The sequence below is a fragment of the Phycodurus eques genome, chromosome 1 (genome assembly GCF_024500275.1).
Source record: "Phycodurus eques isolate BA_2022a chromosome 1, UOR_Pequ_1.1, whole genome shotgun sequence".
Classification (NCBI taxonomy): Eukaryota; Metazoa; Chordata; class Actinopteri; order Syngnathiformes; family Syngnathidae; genus Phycodurus; species Phycodurus eques.
In genome coordinates this window covers 11,966,697-11,988,218 of record NC_084525.1, presented here as the reverse complement: position 1 = coordinate 11,988,218, position 21,522 = coordinate 11,966,697, and the positions used below count along the sequence as shown (strand labels likewise).

The 21,522-nt window shown below is 41.9% G+C and overlaps 1 protein-coding gene across 7 annotated transcripts in view; it reads right to left on the bottom strand.

Moving 5' to 3' along the window:
* Positions 1–21,522, bottom strand: part of LOC133403087 (nck-associated protein 5-like) — a 107,437-nt gene that overhangs the window by 7,766 nt on the left and 78,149 nt on the right. For 6 of the 7 annotated variants that reach the window (XM_061677613.1, XM_061677642.1, XM_061677666.1 and 3 more), the window contains 9 exons: positions 17,969–18,142; positions 15,088–15,156; positions 11,224–11,262; positions 11,025–11,144; positions 8,165–8,269; positions 7,461–7,649; positions 3,845–7,377; positions 3,344–3,449; positions 2,697–2,781 (listed from right to left, as the gene is read on the bottom strand). In XM_061677613.1, the coding sequence (XP_061533597.1) occupies positions 2,697–2,781; positions 3,344–3,449; positions 3,845–7,377; positions 7,461–7,649; positions 8,165–8,269; positions 11,025–11,144; positions 11,224–11,262; positions 15,088–15,156; positions 17,969–18,142 (4,420 nt within the window). Of the gene's footprint in view, positions 1–2,696; positions 2,782–3,343; positions 3,450–3,844; positions 7,378–7,460; positions 7,650–8,164; positions 8,270–9,094; positions 9,229–11,024; positions 11,145–11,223; positions 11,263–15,087; positions 15,157–17,968; positions 18,143–21,522 lie in introns of those variants that run through there. The other variant, XM_061677659.1, reaches the window with a different exon arrangement.

Here is a 21,522-nt window from a genome sequence, read left to right as displayed (position 1 = left end):
ACTCTTGAGGTGGTCCAGCACGAGACGTTCAAAGGACTTCATGACCACAGATGTCAAAGCGACAGGCCTGTAGTCATTCAGACCAGAGATTGCAGGTTTCTTGGGGACTGGAATGATGGTGGAGCGTTTGAAACAGGATGGAACTTCGCACATTTCCAAAGATCTGTTGAAGATCTGAGTGAAGACTGGAGCGAGCTGGTCCGCGCAGACTTTGAGGCAGGATTGGGACACATGGTCCGGTCCTGCCGCTTTGTTAATCTTCTGTTGTTTGAAGATGCGTCTCACATCCTGTTCATGGATGGTTAACGCAGAAGTCAGAGGTGTGGTTGTGGTCGCGGCCGGGTGGGTGTGTGGAGTGAAACTGTCCTTTTCAAATCTGCAATAGAAGGTATTCAAGTCGTTGGCTAGTGTGCTATTGTTCTCAGCTTGGGGGGATCGTCGCTTGTAATTAGTCAGCGATTGGAATGCATGCCAGACTGATTTTGAGTCGTTCGCGCTAAACTGTTTTTCCAACTTTGCTGCATAGATCCTCTTTGCAATGTTAATTTCTTTAGTAAGCTGGTTTCTAGCTCGATTATACAGGGCCCTGTCCCCGCTCTGATATGCATCTTCCTTAGCTTGGCGAAGCTGCTTAAGTTTAGCAGTGAACCACGGCTTGTGGTTGTTGAATGTCCGAAATGATTTTGTTGGTACACAAACCTCTTCACAGAAACTGATATAGGATGTGACAGTGTCCGTATATTCATCCAGGCTGCCAGCTGAATTTTCAAAGACACTCCAGTCTGTGCAGTCTAAACAGCTTTGAAGTTCCATCTTGGCTTCATTGGTCCACTTTTTGACTGTTTTCACTGTAGGCTTCGCACATTTAAGTTCTTGCTTGTACGTCGGTATTAAGTGAATTAAGCAGTGATCAGACGAGCCCAGGGCTGCACGAGGTATAGCACGGTATGCGTTTTTTAGCGTTGTGTAGCAGTGGTCTATTATTTTCCCTGGTAGGACAGTCGATGTGCTGCTTGTATTTAGGGAGTTCGTGGTTGAGTTTAACCAGTCGTCCACCGTGCCGCCCTATAAATGCACCCGCCACCGAACAGATCTTTTGCATTTCGACTCAAAGAGGTAACGTGCAGGGAAGTCACACGATTCGTGTTGTTGTACGTGCCTGTGTTTGCAGCATCTCTGGTATAGTTTATTGTCAACGTTTTTGAAAAAGTTGGTGTGACGAGTTCTTTTGACTCCAAACTCATCAAAGCATGCCTGTCTGGACCTTACGTTGCGCACTATAACAGAAAAATGCCTTCCCCAAACTGCACCCACACAATTGGAAGCATATGCAGTATTGCCCAAAATGTCTTACGAAGATGAAGAATTAAGATTAAGGGAAAACTAAATCTCAGGCTAACCCCAACCAATTGCTCAAGAGGTCTACTGTCCCGAAATTTTTGTCCAATGAGGCTCTGCAAGTTGTTCATTCGTATAACATTTGTGCCAGTTGAAGAATTCAAAACAAAAACATTGCTCAAGTTGTTTTGTGTGCACATGATGCATTTGACATCGACAGGTATGAGCAGCACCTGTGAAAATAATTTGATGTAAACATGCACCGATAAACAGTTTATTGCTTGACTCACTTGACAACATTCGCTGCACAGCATTAAAATTCAGAGCAAATAACACAGGGGAGGGGTATGAGTGTTTGGGGGATTGGGAGGTGGGAAAGGGGGGGGGGCTTATATGTAGGAGAGAAAGCGCAGAGTGCAGGCAACCATAGATTACTAAATCGTATAATCGAATGCCAGGCCTGACAGTTCAAAATGCCCCCTATAAGCAAACTATAACAAGTTCCACCGTAATTCCAGCCGGAGGCAACAGCAACTGGACGTAATGTAGTTTTTCATGAGCTGCTATCACGTCCAGGCTGCATGCTTGGAGACGAGAAGGCTGGTGTGATGATACCTTCACTGTTTGATGGTTAGCCTCTATTTGTTTTGATGTACTTATTGTTATTGTGCTCTGGACCATAAAAATAGTTCTTTTTGCTTAGGCAGCAGAAGTCAAAACATAGAGAAAGCTTCCAATTGACTTGCTCGTAGAGCTTCTTTTTTTTTTTTAATAAATGTAGATTATTCTGTAGAGAATGTCATCTGTTAGTTCATCTATCAATTTGGAATTTAGCTTTCTGGTTTGCTCCTGTTTCTCATAATAATTTCACCTGAGGTTGTAAGCACCCCTTTTCTTCTCTTGACATCCGTCACTGTGCTCACTTCTCATCGGCTCATCACCTCTGTATAGTTTTGCATTACCGCTGTCAAACATTTAATTTATATTAATAAGTGCTTAAGAACAGAATGATGAGAGATGGACTTTTTTTTTGTCTGACTGGACATAATTTATAATATCTTCCATCGAAGGTCGAACTTTATAAAGGTTACCTTGGTACTTTCCACAATAAAAGCTGTGATAACACAGCGGCCACTCAGTCATGATGACCTTTAAAGCTGGATGCCTGAGTGACAAACATGCTGTATATCCCATCTGCTGAATAAGAGCATCAGACTGCAATAATAACCATTATGTCTTCCAAGCTAATACATCTAATTTGTTCCCCACTTAATTGGCTACTAAAGCATTGCCACGTTACGTAACGTCATTCTGAAACACTGAAACAGCCAACAGTAACAATCAACAGTAACACTTACCCATCATGCGGTCCTGACCAGCAGCATCTGCCATGTGCAACTCTTTATCAGCCCTTATGTTGAGCTTCTGACTCATTAGGAGGGTCTGTGAAGTAAAAATCACAAAATGGCCTCAGTATGCAATGACTAGATGCTACACTTTCATCGTCAACATTGTAAAGTGGGTACATTAGTGTAGTCAATTATATAGTAGTTGCTATAGTTGGCAATTGGGTTATTCAAGTGTGAGGTGAAAAATGTTGCAGAGGTCATAAAGTGTCTCTCTTTTGTGCTGTTTAGTGGGTAGAAGATGGATGGAAGTCTCGGGAATGGTATCAAATGGCCCTTTGTCAAATTGAGTGCTTCTGATAAGGAGCCTCCTCATTGCTATCAAAACCCCACATCAGGATTAAATTTCCTGCATTATTCTGCAGGGCTCTCTTTTTGTCTGCATTTAGTCCTCTATGTTAAATTTCCTTTTTCAGCTCTCAAGAACACCCCATCCATGTACAAAGTGGTGTGATTATGAACAATGAAGACAGAAAGCAAAGGATTATTTAAGGTTCCTGTGTGTCCTGACACCTTAATTTTTGGTGAGACGTGATCATATGAAAGGAGTGCAATCTATGAATTTGTGCTCATCCCAAAAAAGCAAAATGTCCACTCACAGCAGCATCTGGACAAATCTTCATGTCTCCCTTCATCTCAGAATGTTTCTTAGGTGTGGCGATCCCTGTCGGCAATGCAGTGACTAAGTTGCCCTTTCCAACAGTTCTGTGAAGAGATAAATATTGTGATTTAAGGATCTATTTAGGGCTGCTTAAAATCTTGCCTTTACTTGTGTGACCACAAAATGCCCAAAAACATGCTTCTCAGAGGGTGTGAAAAAACAACACATCAATGGAGTGAAGTGATGCAATGTGCCTGTGTAACAGTTGTCATGGAGTCAGAGCTGGAACAGACAGCTGTGTTTGAGATTTGTTTTTTGTTTTTCTCACACACATTCTGAGCAGTAGGGGCTCATGTTTGAATGAACACAACCTATTTGTTTGAAGGATTTGATACACTCGATTGAGACACAACTCAAGATAGATGCAGTGACAGGAAGTAATCAGTAATTAATTAAGAGTAATTCATTTATTTTGTGATTGTCTTGTTGATTTACACACCTGCCAAGAAGCTCTTTCACAAACTGGTCTTTGCCGATGAACGCTGTGGTGCACTGGAGCTGACTGGCAATCTGGCCCATTTGATTGTTGCAGTGGTCCATGATGGAGGTCAGCTTGTTGTTCATCTCTGAATGATTCTGCGCCTCCAGAATGTGATTTTTCTTCTTCTCTTTCTTCTTGTCCAACTTTGTCTGTTTGCCTCCGAGCACCAAACCAATCTTCGTCTCTTTCCTCTCCTCTTTTCCTTTGGGCAAATCTGCTTTCTTTCCAGTCAGAGCTGGAAGTTTGCTCTTCCGGAAGCCAAACCAGTTTGCCAGCGAGGGACCCGTCTTTTGTTTGGCCTCACTAACAATGACCTTCTCTTGTTCTTGACATTTTTGCAAATTTTCTTCAATTCCCATCATGACCTTCTCTTCAATAGTGCAGGCTGATGGGCAATTTTTTTTGTCCTCTATATCTGGGGGTTTGTTTGGCGAGTCTGTCTGGGTTTTTACTCTTGAGCTAAATTCTTCCTCATTAGGGCTGGTTGCTGTGCCTCCTGTCTCTCGCACCAGGTTTTCTGAATTACAAGGACAAGAGGCTAGAGGCTGAAAGTGTGAGGTGACTTGTCCAGGCTTACATACATCATTTAGACAATTTTTTTCGCTGATGGACAAACTGCACACCTCCTTCTGAGAGGGTGATGTGACTATCTGTCCCTTCACTGTGCTCTGAGATTCCTCACCTTTGGAGATTAATTTAGAGGTTCTCTCAGATGGTGCATTTTGATTGTTGGGCCTCACCCTGGGGGAATAGATTGGACTCTCTGCCAATCCAACACTGGGTACCTCCAGGGAACTCTGTCTTGACAGAGAGTTCCCCCTTTCTGTTGAATTGGTGATGATCTGAGTTCTGATTTTTCCTGGACCCTCCAGAATATTGGTGTTGGGTTTCTCATTGTAGTTGGTGCTGAAACTCTGGCTCCGGGCTTTAGCACCATTCATTCCCAAGGCTGGCTTTAGATGGGATTTGGTAGTAATGGATATGGATCGAGAGAAAAGTTGACTACTCCTTTTCCCTTTATCACAGACATCCCCCTCCTCTGGTGTCAGAACGGGATTTACTGCCTCTTCCAGTAAGCTCCAGTGAACCTCACCTTTTGCCTCTGTAACAGACATCTTGGGTGGAGAATCAATACTGTATGCAGGCTGCAAGCTGTCACACTGGCTAGAGGCGTTTGAAGTCACAGTCTCCTTGGAAACTAAATTGATATGATCTTTCTCTTGCTTGTCTGGCAAAGAGGGACTACGTTTATGGCTGGGGGGATATTTTAAAAATGCTTTGAACCCCATCGAGATGCGGGTCTTTTGACCCTTATCTGATGAGTTAGGGGAAGTCACAACTGGGCTTGGCGGACTGATAACATTTTTTAAGTTTTGTAGCTCTTTTTTCGTCTGAGGGGCTTCCTGAAGTGAAACTGATAAATTAACTGCGGGTTTCTGCACAGACTGGTGGTCATATTCATGGGTGGACCCTCTCTTATTTGCAAATGAGCTATAAAGAGAGGACCCTCTGATGGCACAGTACGGAGGAGGGACATTCTTTGAGCTTTTAGGTGCATTTTCAGACTCCAGGTCAAAGCCTGAGTTTGTGGGAGGGAGGTAGTCTTTTGTGGTGATCCGCGTGGGAGTCCCTGTAATAGGTGTCATGCCAGAGGGTTTTTGAAGGTGCTGACTGGTTTTGTCAACCAGTTTCTGAGGTGCAAGTGCAGTCCCATAGCCGGCATCCATGTCTACGTCTTTATCTTTAATGGGTAGTGTCGCTTGCATATTTGGTTGGAGAGAGGTGTAGTAACTTGGGGGAGGGCCCCTCACTGTGGTTGGTGTGGATGGCTGAGCCACCCCTATTTTATGTGCTTCAGGTGACCCCTCGTAATTTGGTTTGATCAGTAAGGAGGTGGTGCGACCAGGGGGAGGGGGTGGTGAAGGGGACCTGAGTTTGTTTGTTATGCTTTCACAGTGTTTGTCTCTGGTTGGCTGTTCACAATTGTCAGCATACTCTAAATGACTCCTTGAGAGTCGAGGTGAACTGGGGGAAGAGCCCTTACTCCATTCAGACCTATTGGTAAGCTTGGAGTTCACCACCTTCGGGCTCTGGGAGCTCTTGATGAACCTGGACATTTTAGTTATTGAAGGTGGGGGTGTTCTCTCCTGACTAGGAGTTCCTGAGTTTCCACTGTTCAGCTCAGTGGTAGTGCCCGTTGACTGTCTGATTGGAGATGCAGAAGGTTTATTAAAACCTCGTAGTTTTGACCCACCAGCTACAGAACTGGCAGAATCATTTAGAGGCGGGATAGAATGTCCTTTGTTAGCTCGGCTGCTGGGTGGTTTGATTAACTTCCTCTGTGAAGTAAGCTGCATCGATAAACGATCTGAATTTCCCCCTCTACAATTATTAGTTTTGCTAGTCCTGAGCTGATATTCAGATGGCTTCTCTGGAGAATCAAGGACTGTGTAGTTTCCTGAATGTGTGGATTTTTGCCTTGTTGGCTTTTCCTGAGGGGCTAATTCATTGCATTTATCCACTACTTTGATAACTGGAATACCAATTATAGGTCCACCACCCTTGGGAAGCTTCTGAGGACTTAGTTCAATTGGCTCCCCTTGTGCATCAAATACTGCCAAGATGCTCTCCTCGGACAGATAATTATTTGTCTCTTTAGGTGTCTTGACAGGTTCTGGTCTCCCATCCGCAGACTGGGCTCGTACTTGGTCCCTTTGCAAGCGTTGTGGCATGAGCGGCTTGGAAGCATCCTGGGACATCGTCTCCACTTGCTCTGTTCCTTGGCTTAAGGGCACCTGCAAATTCCTAGAATCACAGTTGAGTTCTTCTAGATCGTCCATATCTGAAAAGCAATTGGAACCTTCTGGGTCTGAAGGGGTAACATGCAGCACTGACACTCTAGTGAAAGCTGATGGCCGTCCACCCTCGGTGAGACAGCTGCTGATGAAACTTGTGAGTTTCTTGGGACGTTCATTTGAGTCAAATTCAGTGAGGGGCTTGGTCTCCACACCGTCGCCCGAGCTATTGTCACCCACACCTCCACTGTCTTGTTTCCCCTCCCAGCTACAGAGCGTGTCAGAGATGCTCTGGGAGAGCCTCTTGCAGTAGAACCAATTGTCCTTATTGGGGATGTCAGCAGCATGGCCGGATTGCACAAGCTCATCATCTGCATCATCAGAATCATACAAAAACTTTTTTCCTACAAGAACCGATGCTCTTCCAACAAGGGTGGGCTTAGATAGCCCTTTACTGCTACTCTTGATACCAAGTGTGTAAATGCCTTCGTTAGAGTTCATACAGTCTTTGTAGCCGGACTTGGAGACCCTGGATGAAGATGAGGACCTTTGCTTCCTCCTCTGTAATTTTCTCAGTCCCTCTAGTATGTTGGTCTCCTTGCGCCTGGTAGGCGTATGTTCCTCCAGTGGGGCGCTGATGTTACCTGGGGCAGATGAACCCAAACTTAGGCCCTTATCCCAGGTGAGAGATGAATGCTGAGAGTGGGTCAAACACACACAAAGAAGATTAAAATCCTTATCAAACATGCTTTTGGAGAAATGAAGAAAACAATTTTTACCACTTTCCCACAGGATCGGCCATCGTTCCAGGTGTAGGAGCCGCTAGAGAGTTCACTGCATGCGCTTGACAGGGACAATTCACTGCTGCTACAGCTGCTGCGTGGGTACACTGGCATCGACGCTGTCAGACTCAGCTGGCTCAGACACTTTGTGATGGGCAAACCTAACTTTCCATTCAAAAGGATCTCCTGTGAGATATTCAAAATGAAAACGATTGTGAGATTTAGAAAACTGAACACCTCTGTTGGACCAAATGTTTGTTGTTGCTATAAAAGGTAAGAACATAAGCTTATCTTTTATATTGTATATGTACAATGTAAATTTAATGAACGTAACACAAAGAAATCTGCACATAGATAACATAATTTAAATTACCCTTTTTGGGCATTGTTATTTCACAGCCACCTCCTTTTCTTGCCTTAAAGATACATAATATATAAGGTGACTAATGCAGCCCATTGTCCCATAAAGTAATTTTTAATGATAACCATCTCGATCGATTACTTTTTGGTAACATGACAAGGATTTATTCCTCTTAGTGTTAACTGATACCATGAGCTATTTCTGCTAAGAGTGGGTAGGGGTCAGGTCTTTTGATACTAAGGGCTGTATTTTAATATCATGTAATGATTTCTTCAATAGCTTCAGGGCACAGTTTCGGTACCAGTACCAAAAAGAGAAAAGCTGATTCCATTAAGCTTACAGTCGAAGCAGAATCTGTGTTCCTGGACAGTAAGAAAGCCTTGCTTCTCTCGGGCTCTTGGAGCAAGTCAGCCGCAGACAGATCCATGATCCGTGACTGGAGTTTCTGGAATGCAAAAGTTGTGAACACTTGACATCTGGGATTCTGGGGAATTAATAGGAGTCTTGCTATGAATTTGTGCAGCACATAGCACAAAATGCATATTGAGCTTGAATGGGGTAACGTCATACAGTATATTAACATTATTTCTTCAAAAGATCCATCAGATTCTCCCTAATGGTTTCATGCACAGCCTGAATTCCAACTCACAGACATAAAGTTGGAATAAAAAAAGAAGTGAACCAGAAATAATTGCGTCAGGGAATAAGGGACCCCTTTTAATATTTCCCCCAATTCATTTGCTTGAGTTTGAAGAAGACAAACCTAATAAAGCTCCATGTATTAACCTTACAGTTTAATTAGTCTGGCTTGCCTATGATCAAATTAACTTAATTAGAATTTCCTGCAAGAGCACAGTACAGTTTATGTTTGTATATGTTTAAGAAACAATGTCATAGTAAATAGCAGTTCAACAACCAGCTGCAACTGTAATTTTTTTTCATATGCCTTGAACATTTAGAGGGTAAAAAAATAAGCTACTAATGAGACACCAGTCGTTTCTCATGAGTAAACCTGAATGACTGCCTGAGGCCAAAGCACAAAACAGTATATTTAAAATTCTAGAGATAACCACAGTACTACAACTTCTTGTAATTTGAATGCCATTTCTATGGTTTACATTTCCTAAATGTGTATGTGATATAATTTAGGCAACTTGAACGTTTTCATTTTTTAAAAAGTAAAATGTCAATGTCAAAGTGATCCAGCCTTCCTGGGAGTGGCTGAAGTGTCACAGAGTTTCTGATCTTATCGTAAGGTGTAAAATTTCACCTCCTCAGCATCCTCATCAAGCATTCAGTCGATAGTGTCGCTGGGTCAAGGAGGGAGGGGGTTTGTAGTCGGCCAAAAAGTCGAGTGGATGTCACGGCCGCATGGATTTTTCCCTTTTTAGGGTTCAAGGCCAGAATCAAAGTTGAATACACTGCAAAACATTTACAAGCCTGCAGTTTTTTATATAAATACTGTACTTATATTTTCAACAAGAAGTTGATGACTGACAGTCTCACTTGTTCCTATCAACATTTCTAATACCAGGATAATAAATATTGGAGAGAAAGAAAAACATCCACTCTACACTGATTTGTCACTATATATAGCCAGATAAATCAGAAACACTCATGACAATATGTGGATACAGAACTCTTATGTGCTCGTAGTCAGCCTTTGTATACGAATAGCAAAGCCAGATAATTAAGAAACACTCTTTGACAATAAAGTGTATAGACTTGTGTGTGTGTGTGGTCCTATTCAGCCTTTGTTTGTGATAATAGCAAAGGAAGATAAAAAAGAAACAGTTATGTAACAATAATGTGCATACTCTTTTGCGGTTCTATTCAGCCTTTGTGACATTAGTAAGCAAGAGGTGCTGCAAGTACAATAGCAGCAATGAGGTCATGCTCTGTCCTTGAGGCCCTGAAGTAGTGCAGCGTTTGTCCCAAATAATGGACACTTAATTGCCAATTGCCGGCCATATTTGATAAGCAGTACAGGCTCGTTCGGGCTGGCTGCACACCTATACTCCATCATTTCTAACGGAGCGCAACCATCATTGTTTTCTACCTTTTTCAAAAGCCCTGGTTAGATTGTTGTTCCTATAAGGCACAAATATGCAGCCTAAACTGGAGGCAGTGAAGGTGGGCGGATGGCGACAACACCATCGAATTCATGGTGGCTTTTTATCAGGGAAGCTCAAGATGCCCATGGGGAATGAGAGACCAGTTTAATTACTGATAAGCAAAAGCTTCAGACCTGGACTTCAAATACTGTAGCACACAATTCAATCTCAAGCACTTGAAGCTGCAGTAAAGAAGAAAGTTATTCAACGTTTTTACTAAATAACAATAATAAATTTGCACAACAATCTGGATTATTAATCATGCCCATTCATTCCCATTCATTTAAATTGAGAAATAAAATACATAATCTTGTGATTGCGTTGTAGCTCAAACACCTTGGATTGCAAGAAAATCACTACAGAGGCTGAACAAGCTCGACCTCAGTAACATGATTACTGTACCATCCACTTGAAGCCTTTGACATGTTTCAGATTGACAACACACCCACTGCACTTGTTCTCTTTTTGTCTACTCCTCTTTCCCTGTGGCACTAGGGCTCACTGATAGCTTCATTTTCAACTCGCCGCTCTTCCCTTCTTATCTCCCTTGGCTCTCCTTCTATGCCTGTTGACCCTCTCTCTGTTCTATTAGATAATTTTTTTTCAGCCCTGACAGTCCTATCCGCTTTTTTTTTTTTTTTTTTTTTTTTTTTTTATCAGCCTGTTGTTTTCATATTGACAGTGTGGAGCCCTGTGGCCCCGGTGCTGACCTTCCATACCTGCAATATTATACCATCACTAACAACAGATGGGTGGGTCTGCCTCATTTCTTCAGCTTTCTTTCCTTCAGCCTGGCGCTTTGCAATAAAGTGCTTGTGTTCAGGTGGAGCTGCAATGATCTGAGGCAATTTCCAGCTAATCTAAAACCACATTGCTTTAGAAGGCAAGAAGTGCAAAGTCATTTACTTCACAGCATCAAAGAGAAACTTGGAATATGAAGATAAACCAATCAGCACTTTGCAGCCCATTTTTTCATCAAATTCTCTTCATTATCAGCTGAGACCAAGCAGCCTAATAAGAGCAAACCAAGTGGAAAATACCTTCAGTTCAGAAAAGGTTCCTTGCTGTTGGGGTGACGCAGCCTACCTGTAGGAGCAGCTCTGAGGTGGGCTTGATACGTTGCTGGAACAAAATCCCCAGCACCCGATTCTGCTGCTCCAAATCAGAAACTCGAGTGCGCAACTTTAGACATTCTTCTCTCAGGTCCTGGTGGCAACACAGAGCCAGAAAATAAAACACTGTGCGTGTGAGCATTTGCTTCATGGAGGGGAAATAATAGACAAACCTTCTGAGTAACAAGTGCCTGCACGACTTGATTGGCGACCTTGAAAGGGACGCAGAGAGACAAGAGCAAGGTCAATCGTAAAGGGACATTTTATGGAAAATGTACATTTTGCTTGTAAACAAATTGGCTTTAAGGTGCCAACCCATCAAGTGTGAACTGATGCAACCAAGTCAATCTTTTGAGAGCTGTCTATTTCTTAAACTGTATCTCTGAGTGAGCCGTTATGAATTTTGCTGTACTGTGATGTAACAGTCTGGTTAATATACATGATACCACCCCCAGACCAAGTTCGACTTGGCAGCTAGACTGGGTGAAGATCTGCCATTTGCAAGCGACGGGCAGACTACATGGATACACTAGCACGCTAAAGCCAAAAGGGAAGCAGAGCTGCAGTGTTAGCACGGATTAACATTAGCTAAGAGCGTTGTTTGGTGAAGTTAATGACATGTGTTTGGCGATGTGCATATGCCCGCTGCACGCACACCGTGGACAGATCCGCACACTAATTGGCAAGTGTAATTTGGTGGCTTGGTGATAAAATACACCCCCCACTATTGAAAATACAAATGATGCATTTCTTTCTTAATTAAGGGGCTCGCTTTTCTTCTTTCTTCAGTCTTTGGGGTGCTTGACAACAATTAGCCACTCGCCGAGTAACACCCTAGCTAAGCCCCCAGTAATTATGGCAACAAAATATTTACTCTGCATTGGCTCAGTGATACATTTGTTTAAGAAACTGAGTGTTTTCAAGTGGAAGTTAGATGTGCCAAAATACATAATGTGCTGCTCAAACCTTTACATAACATTTACATTTACATACTGTATAAACTAATGCTAAAGAGCAAAATATACTGTAAATTAGACATTACACCAATTTTATCGGGCTGATCGGTATCGGCCGATATCTAGCATTTTATGCTGATCGGCTGATGGGCTTTAATGTCATAATTCGCCGATCCGATCAATGGCGTCATTGATAGGCTCCACAAAAGACATTTACTCTGCGTCGCCGTGTGCACAGTATATTTGAATCCAAAAGCTAGTTTATTTTTTAGCCTTGTCGTGTATCTTTTGATGAAGTACTGTAAATATCTGATGGCCAATGAAGTTATTTAAAAAAAAAAAAAAAAAAAACATGTCGGCGGTGTGGGACTCTAATGCCCGGATGAGACTACAAGACAAATTTGTTCTTTGACTACTGCAATAAAATCTTGTATTCCGATACCACCGCATCCCGTTTTTTACGATCATTGGGTTTTATCTTGTCAACTCAAATGCGACCGGATACATTCGTTACCGTGGCGACGACAACAACAGTGGAGCGCCGACGGTATTATAAGGACAAAATGGGGAAAAACGTGTGTTGGTGGTCACCGGTGCTCAGGACAGGAGAGGACGTTTGTTTGAGGCTTGTTGAGGTATGTTCACGTACTTTTAATACGAAACGGCTCACAAGCAGGCAGTAAAATGTTATGTAGCCTAGCAAGCTACTGCTAGCACGAACGGTTGGAAGTAAACATGCCGCCGTTCTGTCGAATCATGCTCTAAAGTTTTGGTGTGGGTGAAGTAATTTAATTTAAAAAAAAGTAATTTAATTACAGTAAGTTAGCACCCATTATTTCTGTCATGTAATCTTGGTTTGACCTGACTGATTAGAATACACGATCTGACGAGAGCAGTGATTTCCAACCTTTATGGAGCCAAGGAACATATTTTACAATTGAAAAATCTCACGGCACACAAACAAACAAAAATGTCACAAAAAGTGGATACATTAATTACTGTATTTACTGCCTGCCATCTAATAGAAGAGCATTTATTTGTTCTGTCTGTCACTATGCCTCACTGGCATAAATAGAGGAACAAAGATACATTATTTATTGTAAATCAAAGTTTTTGAGCAATTAAGTATACCAGTATATACAGTAAATGAACAGGTCATTTAAATAGACACATTCCTCCATCTTGTGATCGGATCGGTGATCGGTTATCGTTTTTTAAAACTCGCTGATTGGCCCCAAACATCCTGATCGTGTAAAGCCAACTGTAAATGTATTACAACACAGACAAATCAAAAAGTTCAGCTATATGATGGTATATGGGAATAGAATGAATAGCAACCAAACATAAAAAATATAATACTTACTGGCAAAATTCTATGTTTCCATTTTTGTGGGAAAAGGTTATGAAAGGCCCCTATTATTAGTATTATTAATTATGATGATGATGACTATTTCTTCCATGGCTGGTGTCCCTATAGTTTTCAGGTGCTTGAGTGAAAACTGACTGTTATTGCTTTAAAAGTTCAATTTCCTACCAGAGAAACAGACTAATGTAGTGCCAGAGCAGAGGTGTATGTAGTGTAAGTGCTGTTGTGCTGGACCACGTGTTTACTCTAACCACAGTGTCAGTAGAGTAGCGGCTCGCATTACTGCTTATCGATCCCTCATTAAGTCCAAGTTGGCTCTGGAGTATTCATGGTTATTGAATGAGGAAAGGTGAGAGTAAATATGGTCAGTTGAGCCTCAGCATCTGATTGTACTCGTTTCTAATTTGACTACCTAATGTGTTTGCCCACACACTCAACAAGCTCATGTAAACAATAATCTTCTTTAATCACCCACTTTCACCTCCAATCTACTCCACCCTCCAGCAGATGCTGATGCTGTCTCCTTGCGTCCCCTCACATTCCTCGGACCATATACTCCCACTCACAGTGATTCAGCAAGCAGCTACACTGATATTTTCCCCCCATTTGAAACCATAAGCAGCTTTCAGCTCGAAAACAACCACAAGGCAAAGATAATTGTGCTGTATCAAAGCCAACATACAGCTTTATGGACATTTCATCGTACATTGACAGCATGTGAATTGACCTCAGGTTAAGGGTACACGGTAGAATAGTGGCATTCAAACTACGCCTCAGGGGCCATTGGTGGCCAATCATCCATTTTTTTAGTGGCCCGCAGCACGTACTAAAAATAACCTTTGATACAGCCCACATAGGCACGGTGGACGACTGGTTAGAGCGTCAGCCTCACAGTTCTGAGGAGCGGGGTTCAATCCCCAGCCCCACCTGTGTGGAGTTTGCATGTTCTCCCCGTGCCTGCGTGGGTTTTCTCCGGGCACTCCGGTTTCCTCCCACATCCCCAAAACATGCATGGTAGCTTAATTGAAAACTCTAAATTGGCTGTAGGTGTGAATGTTAGTGTGAATGGTTGTTTCTATGTGCCCTGCGATTGGCTGGCAACCAGTTCAGGGTGTACCCTGCCTCTGGGATAGGCTCCAGCACGCCCGCGACCCTAGTGAGGAGAAGCGGCTCAGAAAATCGATGGATAGATGGACAGCCCACATAGTTATTTTTAATTAAAAATTGGGTGGTGGAGCAGCACGAAAAGTGTGGTTGTCGAAAAAGTGGAGGGGTAACCCATATCCCTCACTGGTGCGACACCCCTGACAATGGCTACTACTACTACTACTACGACTACTACTACTAGAACTACTACTATTACAGTACTACTAAATTGTTTTTGTATAGAGCTTTTCTAGAATGAAAGAAAGAAACAAACAAAAAAACTTCACAAACAAAATAGTAAAATGACTCTTCATCAAGGTGAGTAAAGATAATTCCATTTCAGAAGGAAAAATGGTTTGCTCCAATTTCTGCGCTGGCCAAGGTCTAATTTTATCACCTTTAACAGAAAGCTGTGTGTAGCAGTTGTTCAATATATGATGGATTGATTTTAGTGCGTTTAATAATTTCAGTGGCCCTTGCATCCCTTGATTTTTGTTTATGCGGCCCTCAGAGGAAAAGGTTTAAACAACCCTGCAGTAGAACATGTGACAAGTGAGAAGGCCACTCACCTCATCCAGACAACGTTCATACTGCTCCCTCTGGCTTTCGTTCTCCAATGCCAAGACTGAGTTCCTCTCCTGGAAGGAACACATGCTCTGTTCAGTCAGTGCTGTCAGTGTCGACATTGTTAATATGATGCAACAAAAAACGACAGTGAAGGAGGCGTATACAACAATCATGCTTGGCTTTAGAAAGGTCAACAGAGCGTCGGTGCAGCCAAAAAAAACCTCCAAGGTACCACAGAGGAAAAGGTCGTGGGGATGCGAGTCATGATACTGAACTTTGGGGTTCGGATCTAATAAGAATATCTCCTTCACTTGCAGAGAGACCAGTGACAGTGGTATTGATCTCTGGGGGTTTCCAATTTGTCAAAGGCCAGCAGCGTATTCGGAGCTGTCAGCCAGCTTGGCGCCACTCACCCTCTGCCCTTTTGGAGGAACTTGCCATTCTTCCTAGGAACACGAGAGACGTAATTATAGCCCCCGACATTCTGGAGGAGGAAGGTAAATTAAATCCCCAAAGCTTAAGAGATGGATGCAAGTGTAATGAGGAACAAGTGATTCTCTCAAGGAATGCTTCAACCCCGACTTCTTTCAGCAGTTCTTTAAGGCAAGCTGAGATAACTGCAGGACATCACCATGGTTACTGTAGCAACTCCTTCTTTCATCCGTATCACTCACTCTAAATAACACATGTAACTTAAATCATGTATTGCTCAAAGTATTGATTATAATATCTTAGTGTTGTTTTAACAGGTCTTCCAGCAAACTGCGCACATGTACCTAATAAATTAATTAGTTACCTTTTGCATAGCGTATGCAATCAGCCGGTTTGTACAGACGATCTTCAAAATCTCATCATTCACATATGCATGTATAGTATTTATTATTCATGTACAGTTGACTGATATGTTGCTGCTCTCATTCTGCTCATTCTAATGCCCTGATGTTAATATGTACATACAATATATCCATCCATCCATTCATCCATTTTCTGAGCCTCTTATCCTCACAAGGGTCGCGGGAATGCTGGAGCCTATCCCAGTTATCATCGGCCAGGAGGCGGGGTACACCCTGAACTGGTTGCCAGACAATCACAGGGCACATATAAACAAACAACCAGTCGCACTCACATTCACACCTACGGTCAATTTAGAGACTTCAATTAACCTACCATACATCTTTTTGGGATGTGAGAGGAAATCGGAGTGCCCGGAGAAAACCCACGCAGGCACGGGGAGAACATGCAAACGCCACACAGGCGGGGCCGGGGATTGAACCCCGGTCCTCAGAACTGTGAGGCAGACGCTCTAACCAGTCATCAACCGTGCCTCCCATACAATATATATTTATGGATATTTGATGCGTCTTCTTGCTGCTGTAAAATCTTAATTTCCCCATTGTGGAAATAATAAACTAATAAAATCAATAAATATAATTAATAATATATTCTTTTCTGTTTAAATAACAGCAAACATTTGCAAGAAAGAATGAGAATAAGATGTAATACAAATACAAATCTGCTTCTCTGACAATGTGCTTGCACTTCTGCTGCAAGAATAATTGATTGACGTGCACTCGTTATAAGCCATTACAATTATTCAGTAGTACTGCGTATAAAGACTAATACAGTATATAGAGCACCAATGATTGAGACTGAAAAGCCAGTACGGACATAAAACTAGAAAATCTAAAGAGATCAAAAATACACTGGACCATTTTTCATTTTTTGAAATAAATGCTATCAATAACAATATTTGTAATTGGACTTCGGGGGTCATATTGTCAGTGGGTTATAGACCAAAACAAAAATGTAAATTTAATTCAATAACTAGCCAAATCATATAAATTTATATTTTTGCAGTGGTCTCTTAAAGGTCCCATATTTTGGCTATTTAGACCTCCGTAGAGTGACTCTCTAACTTGGACTTAGTATAAAAGTGTCAATTTCATTTCATAAAACACCTTGGTTTTGCCATACGAGTGTCCAGAAAAGGCCTCTCTGACAGCGACTTCTGTACGACCCAGTTGTGTACCCACTTTGTCCATATTTGGCTAAGACCACCCCCTTTCCTCTGATTGGATGCCTCCATGTAGAGGACCCACTTGTGAGAGCACACGTGTTTGCTATGTTGACAGCGCTGGCTCAGGAGCGGAGAGGTAGGCGGAGATCTTCGCTAGTGACGTCAATAAGATGGAGAAATTGGAATGACCTGATTTCAGGCCTCTCGGCAGAAAAACATCTGCAACTCAGGAATGCATGGACGATGTTAATTCATATTTCACATGTTTACTGAGGCACCAAAGAGACAATATTAGATCCCAAATACTAGAAAAAGTTGGTTTGGTAAAATATGGCACCTTTAATTCTTTCCAGAGCTGTGCATTTCAAAACAGAAACTTGCCCCAGTGAAGTATAAGAATAAATGTGGACTGATAGTGATGAGATGCAACTGTTGTCATACTTTTATAAATCATCTGGTTTGAGTGCAGTTTGCCAATTTTTTGTTTCGTATAGCTGTAGAGCTGCAGGTCCAACAATAATCAATGGATTGGCGAGTGATGTATAGCATCTGCCTTGCTCCTACCGCTCCACCAAGTGGTGCATCAATCACATCGTGTTGCGTGACAGGATTAAATGGCACCTAGCTTGTGATAAAGGTATTTCAAATGTAATTTGGAGGTAATGTTCTGAATCAAACTTGAAGGATGAGCAAAAGGAAATCATCTTCAGCTGAATAATTATCTCTGGTGCTGTGTGTACTTCCTGTTAGTGAAGCTCTAGAATGTCGGTCTTAAGTTTGTTGACAATCAAGCGTGGAAGAAGGAAGGTGGGGGTGAGGGGTGTGATTTAAAAAAAAAAAAAAAAAGCTACCAGTAGAGAAGTTACCTCCAGGGTCTTGAGGCGTTCCAGCAGGAGCTTGGTTCTCTCATCGTTATCGTATGTTTGGCTGGTGTCGGCGTGCGGCCGCTTCCCAGATTCAGGCTCCATCTGAGTCGCCGGCAGGGGGCTGTTCTCTTCTGGGCAATCATGCTGCTTTTGCACTTCCTCTGAGAGTTTCTCCTGAGGCAAAAACAAAGAGGGCAGGTTAGAGGAGGTAGCGTGGGGAGTGTGGAGGGATTTGGCAAGAAGAAGCCATAGCATATGGGCTGAGAACAAAAAAAGAAGGATGACTAGCATTTGGAAAGGATGGAGGAAGCAGTGAAAGGCAGAAATCACAGAAGGAGAAAATGACATACAAGATGAAAGAGGGGAGTGGATCAAATGGGCAGATGGGCTGACGGGAAGGCAGCTTCAACTAAACATACCATAATCCCTAATCATGTTTCTCTTGTTTTCCAAATTGTAGCAACGACCTTCATGGTGCTCCCGTTTGGCCCTCCTACATCTCTTTGCCAATTATCTTTGGAGTAGATGGAGGTCTTGCTGGTATCCCGTAATTAACTACTGGTAATAATAAGCCTCTAATTAGGCACTTTCTGACTGGCTCAGGGAAAAAGATGGGCAGTCTGCCTGGTCCACAAAAACGGAACAAGAGTCACACACAAGAGTTCTTCATTCAAAATTGGCGCATAAGAGGTGTACCCGTTTTCCTAGTATTTTTTGGCCTGTACCTTTTAGACAGAACTCACGAGCGGGGACTTTGCAATGTCTGTTCGTGAATTTATACCGCAGACGCAGCTTCACACAATTGGATCATTTGTGTTAGCGTCTGGTGTGTTAGGGTTGAGCGATATAGCCTAAAATACATATGTATGAATTTAATCCCTACATGGTATATATATATATATATATATATATATATATATACCATGTATATATCGCAACATAAATTTGAATGAAAAACATGAATGAATGAAATGTAAAAATATAATGGAAGTAGTTCTGAATAGTTTGTGTAGTCCTTTCATCGATAAAAAGCGTAACATCAAAAACAAAGATATCATGTAATTTTAAGAACATTTGTTAGGCAGTAATTCAAACTCAAAACTAACACATAACATTGCTGATATTGTAAATATTTAATATACTATATATAAATTTAGTATATTTGACATTATTGGTTCTTCCTCCTGGTTGACGTATGTGATAATGAACTTTCTGGTTTTCTGACCTAACGTGTGCTTACGGTATGTGTAGCGGTTGTATTTTCTCTCTATAAACTAATAATTTACCTGCTTATTTGCTGTTCATAGTTCATTACACTCTGCTGTAAAAGGGTTCCAGCCAGATTTTTGTGAAAAGTGTACTGTACTACCAAAGTAATTATTATGGTGTTTCGCGACCATACATTTCACAATAGCTTAGGGGTTTGCATGGCCTCTCCATCTTTTGTCTCCAACTTGATTTAATTTCTTGTAAATATACAATGCTTTGAAGAAGTATTGGCCCCCTTAAAACAATTCTGCAAGGAAGAGTGAGACAAAATATCACCACAGAGATGTGAAAGACTCAATGCGAGTGAGAAAATGCTTGATTTCAGTTGTTGATCCTGAAGGTGGGTTTAGGGGCCATTACTTTTTCACACAGGGCCAGGTAGCTTTGAATAGTTTTTTTTTCTTAGTAAATAAATAAAAATTGAAAAACTGCATTTTATGTTTGGTTGTGTCATCCTTGTTTGATATTTACATTTGTTGATGATCTTAAACTTTACTGGGGAAACAATACAAATAAATAAGAATTTGAGAAGGGGACAAATACTTTTTCAGCGTACTGTATAAGGTTTTCAATCATATACAGTGTGACTGCGTCTTAAAGTTTTGTGGTGGGCTCCATATGCTTGTTTGCAGAGGCTGCTCAACAGGCAGCTTTAAAAGACCCCATAGCTTCAGCAGAGAGAAGGGCAGGAACAATGTCCCTCGTGCTGCCCTTTCAAGTTATTGAGTTTGTCTGCTGAATGCACAGAAAGCAACTGCAGAGAACATGCTGGCGTTGTTATTCAGCAACTGGGAATTGACTAATAGCCCTCCATGTTTACGCTTGTCCACAAAGTCCACAGGCACCATTGTGAGACCTCACTAAGATAAGACATTTCAATCCTCCCTTTTAGTTATATTCTTCTTTTATATCTGTCATCCTTGTGTCTCCATGTAAACAAAATCATCTCCATCTCCAACCTTCTTTTTGTTCCTTTTATATGTTATAAAAAAGCTTTTGCACCTCAGGCCAACTACCAAACTATCAGTCAAACTGGCTCCTAATCCTCACTGGAGCACATTAGCAATGACATTTAGCCACATTATTCTGCCCTCGTTTTATTTTCCCTCATCACTCAATGGCAATACACAACAACGAAAGCATGCACTCACTGGAATAATCGGATTGGATGACCTTTTCTTTGAATCCCTTGATCACTTTGAGCATTTGAATCTTAAAATAATTACAACCCCAATTCCAATGAAGTTGGGACCTTGTGTTAGACATAAATAAAAACAGAATACAATGATTTGCAAATCATGTTCAATATATAATTAATTGAATACACTACAAAGACAAGATATTTAATGTTCAAACTGATTGGCTAATTGGGAACAGGTGGGTGCCATGATTGGGTATAAAAGGAGCTTCCCTGAATTGCTCAGTCATTCACAAGCAAAGATGGGGCGGGCTTCACCTCTTTGTGAACAAGTGCGTGTGAAAATAGTCAAACAGATTAAGGACAATGTCCCTCAAGGTACAATTGCAAGGAATATAGGCGATTTCATCATCTACGGTCTGTAATATCATCCAAAGGTTCAGAGAATCTGGAGAAATCACTGCATGTAAGCGGCAAGGGTGAAAACCAACATTGAATGCCCGTGACCTTCAATCCCTCAGGCGGCACTGCATCAAAAACCGACCTCAATGTGTAAAGGATATCACCACATGGGCTCAGGAACACGTCAGAAAACCAATGTCAGTAAATGCAGTTCAGCGCTACATCTGAAAGTGCAACTTGAAACTCTACTATGCAAAGCAAAAGCCATTTATCAACAACACCCAGAAATGCCGCCGGCTTCTCTGGGCCCGAGCTCATCTAAGATGGACTGATGCAAAGTGTAAAAGTGTTTTGTGGTCCGACGAGTCCACATTTCAAATTGTTTTTGGAAATTGTGGACGTCGTGTCCTCCGGGCCAAAGAGGAAAAGAAACATCCGGACTGTTATGGACGCAAAGTTCAAAAGCCAGCATCTGTGATGGTATGGGGCTGTGTTAGTGCCAATAGCTTACACATCTGTGAAGGTACCATTAATGCTGAAAGGTACATACAGGTTTTGGAGAAACATATGCTGCCATCTTTTTTGCACAATTGTCAAAAAATAAATAAAAAATGTACCAGCATTACCAGATAACGAGCAACCCTTTATTGCTCAGTGACTGTTTTTTTGTCAATGTCTTTGTGTCTCAAAAGTGTTCTCTGTCAATTGACTGTCTGTTGTCGTACTAGAGCGGCTCCAACTACCG